The sequence below is a fragment of the Xenopus laevis genome, chromosome 1S (assembly GCF_017654675.1).
Source record: "Xenopus laevis strain J_2021 chromosome 1S, Xenopus_laevis_v10.1, whole genome shotgun sequence".
NCBI classification, from domain to species: domain Eukaryota; kingdom Metazoa; phylum Chordata; class Amphibia; order Anura; family Pipidae; genus Xenopus; species Xenopus laevis.
The window spans coordinates 137,557,328-137,567,755 of NC_054372.1; the positions used below are offsets into that span (position 1 = coordinate 137,557,328).

The following is a 10,428-nucleotide window of genomic DNA, read 5'->3' on the forward strand; positions in this document are numbered from 1 at the left end:
ATTTAGGAGGTTACAAGGAGTGGAAGGGACCAATAGTTTGTGGGTTCTTTTACTTTCCCACAGTGGTAATAATCAAAATGGTTTCAAACTAGGGCAAGAAAAAGTATTCCATCTCAAACCTGGGGAGATCATGTTGAAGTCAATGGCAGATGTCCTGTTTACAGTTGATAGATGTCATGATCTGTGCTGGGTTTCGCACAATAACCAGATTAATTTGATTTGATAATCTGAAAAAAGTTAAAAAAATCATACGATTCGGATTTTTTCACGATTTTATTGAGTCTTTTCCCATAACAGATATTTTTTAGTAAATTTGATATAACTAGGGTAAAAATGCGCACAGGAGTTTGTTCAAAGTGGTTTTAAGAAAAAGTGATAAATGCTTGGATTTTAGTAAATAACCCCTTCACATTATATCATTGTGACAGGGAATGGCGTTTCATACCTCATAAATGTCCCGTTCTTCGCTGGACAGTCCCAATTTTGACAGCTCAACCCACAGTCCTGTGTTTGTTAGTGAAATGTCCCCACTCTCTCTTTGATCTCTTGTGCTGAACAGCCAGAAAAAGATACAACGTTTCTAACTAAAGAGAGCCCAGAATAGATACTTTTGTAACAATTAAAGATAAGCAAAGAAGCAATTATTACAATTTAAGATAAGCAGGTCTCTTGGTAAAACTGTGACTTGCAGCTTAAAGGGCAATTCACCTTCATTAGCGTTACCGCCCGCAGGGACTTTGCCAATTTACTAACGGGCACAGGCATCACTTCGCTAATGAAAGAGTGCTAGCACTCATTCACACTCTATCGCGAGGAGACAATTCACTCTGGAGAATGGACTTTACTGAGCTAATTCAATGAAATGCGGATTTTACTGAACGTTACCTCTTTCGCCAGCTCAGACCAGGTAAAGTGCATTGGAGTGCATAGATCCTCCTCAATCTTCTGTTACTTACATCATATTTTTTAGTGGAAAAAGCTTCTAAGTCCAAAAAATGCTGGACTCTTTTCCTTTTTTCAGAGCGATAGCCTGCAAAAGTCCTTAAATTTTTTTGGGGGTATCCAGGTTTCTCCATACATTTTCTAACATTAACTACACAGTGGGCTCATGTGTAGGGCATTATAACAACTCTATTTTTCTTTATTAAGGTTCCCTGGACTTGTGTAATGAAACGTATTTGCTGCAACATATACGTCCATTCAACTTTAAATTTCCCACCGTATGCAAATTAACCTGAGCGCAAGGCCTCTTTATGCTAGGCAGAAATGAATGCTAGCCACCAGCATTCGACGCCCACGACATAACTCCACATTCCAGTGAATTAGCGTTGTCTGAGCGAATTTTCGCCTGGTGAAGTGTAGCGATGGGTGCAAATCGGTCGCTGGCGAATTTTCGCCCTCGAGTAAATATGCCCCATGGTGTTTTGATTGAGGAATTGGGAACAGCACACTTATAGAGAGACTCCAGCTCCATGGTAGCTGCTTAGTCTCATCATCAGCACGGCTACTGTTTATAGACTGTTTCACTGACGAATACTGGAAAGCTGCATGGGGTTCATTTATGAACACTAGGGAAATCTGCATCTGGGTGGTAATTTATAGCATCCGTTAAATGTTAAGCCTGATATAGGTAGAACAAAAAAAACAAACATTTTGTTTAATTCCCATAGGTTACTTCCCAAGTGTAAATTTGCTCAGTGTTGATAAATGAACCATTGTAAACTTGCCTTTCTGATAAATTCTATATAACTGGCGATTGTTTGACCTAAAGTCATTGAGTCGTGGACACAAACCATTGAAAAGCTGTACAAGTCATTGTAAGGGGGTTATTTACTAAAGTTAGTTTTTTCAGGTCAGAGTTTTAAAGGGGAAAACACTATTTTTTCATAGAAAAAAAACCTCAAATTTTTCATGATTTATTAAACCCTGAGGCTGCTTAAAGTCTGAATAAAAAAATCTCAAGCCTGCCGAGGTCATGTAGAAGTCAATGGCAGATGTCCCATTTACATTTGGAAGAAGATCTGTACTGGGCTTCGTACAATAATCTGAATAATTTGTGTTTTTTTTGAGTTGAGTTTATTGATAAATACGGTAAAAATGTGGATGGGAACCTGTTCTAAGTGGTTTTAAGAAAATAATGAAAAATGGTGAGATTTTAATAAATAACCCCCTCAATGTAGCAACATATATTTTATGTGATCCAAACATATGTGTTTATTATCACGGACTAAGGATGTATTAAAGGGGTTGTTCACTTTTGAGTTAAATTAGTATGATGTAGAAAGAGACATTCTGAGACGATTTGCCTGGCATTGAGCAACCTTGTGCAATCAACCATAATACGAAAAGCAGTTTGCAATATGCAATACCATAACATTTTTGACTACTTAAATTATGAGAACGTGATTCTCAACATATTCATATATAAAATGAGGTTGGTGAATAACGACATAAACTCTGGTTATACCTCAGAAATTGTTTTTATTTGCATCATATTGTAAAGTACATCGGTAAATATTTAATATACAACTGTTTTTTCTGTCAATTTATAGCCGTTTCTCATTTTTTTACTTGGTTGTTGCAATTACGAAGCAGCCCTTCTGGTGCCATTGATTGTCTCTAATACGACGGATGGACTGGATCTGGGGTTGATAGGCACTCCATTCATTCCAATGCTTGTAATCACAGGTTTCGAACAGATACTGGTAACCTCTATATCCTGGATATTGGTATCCAACCCAACTACAAACAATAAGAAGAGGACATTAGATAATTCCAGTGATGTTTCTGAGTGCCATTTTATTAGAAAGGACATATTGCTTGCATGAAGCCTGAAAAGTTGGTTCTAGAAGCTCTATAGAGTTTTTCTAGAGGGTAAAATGGGGTTACAGAGCAAGTACATGCTCATTGCATCCCCACAATAAAATATGTATTTCTACGTCTCAAACATAAGATAATTGATTGACTATCAAAAGCTAGCATGCCATTATAAAATGTTTCTAGAAATCTGGACACATATAACTTTTCTAAATACCAAGATTTTCATGTGCCTTGCTTGTACTGTGACCAAAACATCTAATTCTGCTTCTAATGGAATCTCTGAAGAAATGGGCCAGGCTGGCATCTGCCTTTGTGAGGAACCATGTTTGCTAATGCCATTTTTATACCCCAAAACTGGCCATAAGGCCACAAAATGGGAATCCAATTTATTTAAAGGGATTCTGTCATGATTTTTATGATGTAGTTTTTATTTCTAAATTACACTGTTTACACTGCAAATATTTCATTCTACAATATAAATTGTAATTCCTGAACCAGCAAGTGTATTTTTTTTTAGTTGTTATATTGGTGTGTAGGCAGCCATCTCAGGTCATTTTGCCTGGATGAACTGCTTTCTTGCAGGCTGTTGTTTTTCCTACTCAATGTAACTGAATGTGTCACAGTGGGACCTGGATTTTACTACTGAGTACTGTTTTTAGATCTACCAAGCAGCTTCTATCTTGTGTTAGGGAGATGCTATCTGGTTTTCTTCCCATTGTTCTGTTGTTAGGCTGCTGGGGGGGGAGGGTGATATCGCTCTTACTTGCAGTACAGCATTAAAGAATGACTAAAGAAGTTTATCAGAAATCAAGTCACACGACTGGGGCAGCTGGGAAACTGACAATATGTCTAGCCTCATGTCAGATTCCAAAATTTTTTTAAAAAAAAATCTGTTTCCTCTTTAGAGAAACGGATTTCAGTGCAGAATTCTGCTGGAGCAGCACTATTAACTGATTTTTTTCCCATGACAGTATCCCTTTAATTAGATTCCTTTCTTGTACTGGTGAAATATTACATACCCAGAACCAAGACAATTGTTATACATTTATCTTTTTTAGGCCACCTTTTAAAAAGCAACACATTATATCAGGGCCAGAACTAGGGGTAGGCAGGGTAGGCACGTGCCTAGGGCGCAAAGCTGGGGGGGGGTGCCAGGCAAGGCATATAATATTATGCAAGGCCTCTTTACAGAATGCTGCTCTAAAGGAGATGTCTCTTACTAAAAAACTTGACCTTAAGTTAGAAATAGGAAGATTTGATATAAAAATAATTATATGTGTTATGAATAATTGCTGCTTTAGTTTGCCTGGCTACGTACAACAAAACTTACCCTTCTTACAACTCCCATTTCAATTAGTTTCCATTGCCACTGATAATAAAATAATTTTCTTGAAGGAACAATTACTACTCACGTTCCACAGGGTACTCTTACGCTTCCCACCCGGTCAGAGAAACCATAGGCCCACAGGCTGGGCACATCATCCTCAATTATTTCCATCTTGTTGCCCTTGAAGTCAGTGCTTTCATACAAGAAGATTTTATGTTCCTGATTATCCTACAGGTGTTAATCAATAAAAATATATCAACAAATTAAACTGTGATAATGGATTTCAGCTTTCACAAATCACCTTTAATTTGCATATTTGTTTTGGTCAGTTGTGAGTCCTTCTCCATTATACCCTATAAAAAGTCAAGCATTTTAATAGCCACTTCTGTAAGGTACTTTATTATAAAAAGCATCATATCACACCTAGCTGTATTTCAGCAACCAGAATGACTTATATTCTAACATATGTGCAAAAAGCATATTCTAACATATGTTAGATTGTGTCGTTAGAATATTATAGACTAAGGGCAAGTTCAGCTTAAAATACTAACAGCATGATAAGATGGCACTAATAAGAAATGCAACCTAATTGTTGTTTTTTTATGCAATACTTCGTTCTGCAACCCTTTACTTTGGAATGTGCCCATTTACATCAACAGATCATTCTTAATCCCTTCTTATAAACTTTGCCTCTGTTTAAAAAAATAACCCGTTGCTTCACTAGAACAAATAAAAAAAGAAACGGGCTACAAAAACAGGAAGTAGGGACTTTTCTCTCATTTTAATGTATTTATTCCAGGGCTCTGGAACTGAAAGGACTTCTGTTTTGTTTTGATGATACTGATTTACAGCATTGTTTCCTAAGGGGCTGATTCACTAAGCTCGAGTGAAGGATTCGAATGAAAAATACTTCGAATTTCGAAGTATTTTTTGGGTACTTCGACCATCGAATTGGTTAAATTCGTTCGAATTCGAACGAAATCGAACGAATCGAATGAAAAATCGTTCGACTATTCGACCATTCGATAGTCGAAGTACTTCCCCTTTAAAAAAAACTTCGACCCCCTACTTCGGCAGCTAAAAGCTACCGAAGTCAATGTTAGCCTATGGGGAAGGTCCCCATAGGCTTGCCTGTGATTTTTTGATCGAAGGATTTTCCTTCGATCGTTGGATTAAAATCCTTCGAATCGTTCGATTCGAAGGATTTAATCGTTCGATCGAACGGAAAATCCTTCGATCGATCGATCGCAGGATTAGCGCTAAATCCTTCGACTTCGATATTCGAAGTCAAAGGATTTCAATCCGAGGGTCGAATTTCGAAGTATTTTTAACTTCGAAATTCGACCCTTAGTGAATCGGCCCCCAAGTGTTCAGTTATTAATGACTCACCATTCGGATGGGGCGAACAGACATAAAGCAGTCGCTTCTGTAGCTGTTTGACCAGGTATCCCAACGAGGAAACTCTCCCTTCTCCAGGATAAACATCTCACCACGGAAATTGGACTGTTCATAGGCAACCCAACTTAGAAAAAATAGAAAAACATACCATTCATTCAGTGTCAGGCAGTGTAAGAGATGAAGAAACTAGAATAACAAAAAGGAAACTATGGGGCAGACTCCCTAAAGAGTGATGTCATTTCAGAACTTTGCCGATTTCCTAACGGGCACAGGCATAACTTCGCTAGAGAAGGAGATAGACGCTAGCGTTGCTTGGCACTCTAAAGCCAGGCGAATTTTTGCTCAGAGAATGGACGTAACTCCACAAATTCAGTAAGATGTAATTTTTATTTTTTGGGGGGTAACCGGGTTCCCCCCTTCATTCACTTTAGTGAATTGGCGTAGTCTGAGCGAATTTACGCCTATCGAAGTGTTGCGATAGCTGTGAAGCCGTCACTGATCATTTTTGCCCGTTAGGGAATTTGCCCCATATGAGAGATGAAATGCACAAGATCATGCAGTAGAATGTATATTTTGCATTTGTGGAGTTACAGCTTCTATTCTTAGACAAGTCATCTGTAAAATTAAGCTAAATGCAGTAAATGAAACAGACTATGACAGGTCTATGAAACAGTCTACTTAGATGCTGGATTTTTTTTTCTTGAAGTATAAATGGCTTTGCATACCATATATACCATATACTGCAAGACAGGTTTTCTCTAGTAGGGTGTTCTGGTACCTCTTAATTCAGGTTCTAAGCACTTTTTAACATGCTATTCTTATAACATATATCCAATTTCTCTAACCAAAAATGGAGCTGTAATAGTAGTATTGCTTGGGAACTGGAACTGAGCAAGCCTCGATGAATAACATTTTCACAATAAATATAGATCAGTACCAAGATAAATGAAGGACGCCATCCAGTGCTGTCCTTGTTGCCCCTTAAACATTATTATATGAATCGAGGATATTTAGGAAAACACAGTGCTTTTATTTGCGAAGAAAATAACAGCATGTGTTTTAGTAACAGTATGTATCTGAGGTAATTAATTAATGGCATTTCTTTCAACAGCAAACACCCACTGAATGTACTAATTTAACTGCAGCCTTATTCATTACATATAATGCAGATTCATCAGTGTTCTATTTTGAGATACCCTCAGCTCATTATTTTCCAGAACAGCACAGTTTGGGGTAAAACACATTTAGACAAATTAAATGAAAATAGGCTACTTCCATGGGGCAGCTACAGTAGTGCTTATTCTTATTTTTATTCAGGATTTTTGTTTCCATGTTCTGCTGTAGCTCACAGAGGTATCTGCTTGTTGTACATCTGTCTGTATTACAAAACACCAAAACTGCATTTAAAACAAATTATTATCTATAGGAGGCTTCCTTGTTAGGGGTAGACCTCAGTATATAAGTTATTTTGTGTTCCAGATCAGTTAATCTGCATTTTTGAAACAAAGCAAATCTTTACTTTAAAAGCCTATAGGGAATAAATACTGCCCAATTCTTGTGTACTACACACTTGCAATGTGATGCAAAGTATACATTGAGGCAAATCTCACAGGGTATGTTGGGGTATCCTGTTAATAAATAGCACATTGCCATTTCTATGTGCAAACAGGTTAATGTAAGTCATTTTGCAAGAAAAGCATTTGCCACTGTACATTTTCCATTTTTCTCAAGTGTCAAAGTCATAAACCAAAGCACTACTCATAAATCAGCCAGGGTCATCCTGCACTGCACTGTCACTTCCAATTTTCTGTTTACTGAACAATAGCCCCAGGCTGTAGCTATTACATTTCTATATGGTACTTTTGATCTTTCCAAGCTATAGCTACTTCTTTGCTCAAGCAAAAATAATAATCTGTTGCCATCAAATAATGGACATACGCTGTCAGATTGATGCCCCTTTGGAGCTAAGAATCAATACACTAGAACTGTATCATAAAAACCTTACTTTTATGCTATTATCTCCAGTTATTGTAAAACTAAGCTATAAAAATTTCCCTTATATGTTATGTTATGTTACTATAGGAATTTCCTGAAAATCTATTCATTTACATTTACCTTTAGAAACATATAAATAAAAATCATAGAATGAATGTCCACTGTAAAGATATCAGTTTTGAGAATAGACTGTAAAGAAATATTGTAGTAGGAATGCAGTACATTCTTTATATGCTGTTATATATACATCAAGTTACTATTTTATGCTATTTTACTCATCGGCGATCCTTGCCTTTTTGCCGCCTGAGGCGGCCTTCATTTGCCGCCCCCACCCCTCCTCACTGCACTCACCTTATCAGCGGAGGGGGTCGGGGCCGGTGCACGTCGCTAGTGCAGAGAGTGCAGTTGCGCTCTCTGCACTAGAAGAGCCAAATTTCCGGGGTTGAAGACCAGAAATTGGGTTCTTAGTTACCAGGAGCGGCATTTTTGCTGCCTCTGGCAACCAGGGGGGCACTGCCGCCTGAGGCGAGTGGCTCAACTCGCCTCATTGGTGGAGCGCCCCTGATTTTACTATTTTTTTCCTGCCACTGAAGTTTAATAAACAATAGGGCAGAATAAGGCAATTATAATGCCATTGGAGTAGTAGTTGTAGACAATATGGCCATTGTTTAAAATGTCCTAGTTATTGAGCTATAGTTATTAATAACTGGTTTACACACTGATTACAAATCTGCTGTAGACTTCAAAAATGTACTGTAGTGCTTATAGTACTTACGGTCCTGATTCGACAATAACACTGCGCACTCTGTCAAAGCCCCTTTCCCCAAGGTTTCCACATTCATTCAGGAGTTCCATGTGTCTGCCCTGAAAATTCTCCTGCTCAAACAACACAACCTGCAGAGGAAAATTTCACAGTTAAGTATGTGTGCTTTCAGGATTAAACATGCATGCTCACCTCAGTGTACCATAATAAACTGCAGAAAGCCTAGGTCGCCTAACTTCTTATGGGGTTTGCCAATTAAGAAATATGTACTTAAATGTTTCATTTGTAGTGAACATTAATCATATAGACGCTCCTTGGTGGTTATCAGTAAGTTCCTCGTTAGGTCCTTATTATTTACTTGTATATTTATTTTTTATGTCATAAAATAGATGTAGATTGGGGTACTAGACCAAAGTTTTCAACTATATAACTAATACTATATATCCAAAGTGTCTCTTGTCTGCATCTGGGACTTGCAATGCCATTACCCCCATTCCGATAAAGAAAATGATATTCCTAGCTCCAATAGTCTTGGGAGGTAATAATGATTAATGTTACTTACTCTTCCATCTTGACCAAAAAATCTCAGTAGATTGTGCTATAGTTATTGTGCTATAGTTTAGTAACAGTAGTAGAGTTGCAATGTCATCACTGTATTAAATTCTTACTTTGAATGTCCCAGTAAGGGGCTCGCCACTTCTTGTGGGCTTGGCAATGGGAAAAGGTGCTGGAACAGGTTTTTCACCATGACTGGCAGAAGCAGGTTTGGATGTGTGAGACATTTTGCAGTGCAGAAAGTTGCAAGTCTGAATGAAATAGCAAACAATATCATCAGCTGGTAGAAATACCATATTGACTTACAGGATATGCTATTATGAGCAATGTTAGTTAGTCCTTGCCATGCCTACTTCCCAAAAGTTGGTAAAACAGAGTAAAAGTTTTTTTTCGTAAAGTTGGAGTTTTTGGTACTTGGTGTTATCTCAATATGAGGTTTCTCTAGAGCTACTAAAAATTTAAATTGATAATACAAAAAACAGGATGGATTTGCCATCAATATGGATTTACGATAGCTACTTAACATAAAGTACAACACATGTATGTCCAAAGGCTACAAAAAATAAACAAATAGGTAAAAAAAAAATGTGGACTGTTTATATAGGTCTCTATGGAGAAGCTTTTACAACTTCCAGGATAATGGGATTTCCTAAATATAGATCCCAGACTTCTAATAAAAAATATGAAAATCAGATGCTAAATATTTAGTATCGTATGGAACCCTGTTAATAAGATAACCTAAGGACCTGTTAATGATTTTTATCTTTCAGATGAGTTTAAAGTCCAACAAATATGGAGGCCCGTATGCTGGACATAAAATAAAACACAAGTCCAACATAAACACAAATCTATAGTTAAAGAGCAAGTAATTGGTAGAAAAGTTGTTCGGCAACAGCTTCATTATTTTGTTGCTATGTTTTTGTCAGATCTAAAGTCTGAAATTATTACATTATATTACTTTCAACCTCACAATTTACAACGTGTGTGCTACTACTTCTGCTCTTACCTGAGGAGCTTTTTTCTTGTGGGGCTACCAGGCTTGTTGTTGAAGGTTCAGTACAACTCACTATTTATACTCTGGCAAGAGCAAACCTAGAAAATTTGAAGACAATAGAACTCATAGCTCATCAGTATCTTCTTAGGAAGCCCATAGTCATCACATATTCTAATTTATCAAGTCAGGTGGAAATATTTCCCATTGACAGCAGCTGAACTAAGCAGTTTGTATTGATGGCGTGCAAGAGTGCAAACATGTAGAGCTTTAATTCCTGGTGTTATTTTCCATCCTTTACAAGTTTACATGTAGATAAAAAGTTAAAACATTATTTCAAATATCAGCTTCTCTACAGCAAGATCACTTCTACATTCCTGCCTGTGTGTCAGCAGTTATAGAAGAAAAATCATAGCAGTGGGAAATTGTTTTAGGTACTGTTAAGCACATATATGTACTGCATTATCAAACAGAGGAGATAGGATAGTGAATCCTGTTTCTGGATACAGAATGGGGCATCAATATATATAAAGTACCAATATATGTGTGATAAAATATTACAGGATTTGTAATATAGGA

At 37.2% G+C, this 10,428-nt stretch overlaps 1 protein-coding gene across 1 annotated transcript; it reads right to left on the bottom strand.

Moving 5' to 3' along the window:
* Positions 1 to 2,465: 2,465 nt before the first annotated feature.
* Positions 2,466 to 9,887, bottom strand: crybb1.S (crystallin beta B1 S homeolog). The gene is given in 6 exon segments (NM_001087773.1): positions 2,466 to 2,742; positions 4,233 to 4,375; positions 5,537 to 5,669; positions 8,316 to 8,434; positions 8,972 to 9,109; positions 9,865 to 9,887. Coding segments are annotated over 5 exon segments (684 nt in total). The 5' UTR covers positions 9,086 to 9,109; positions 9,865 to 9,887; the 3' UTR covers positions 2,466 to 2,567.
* Between the last annotated feature and the right edge of the window lie 541 nt (positions 9,888 to 10,428).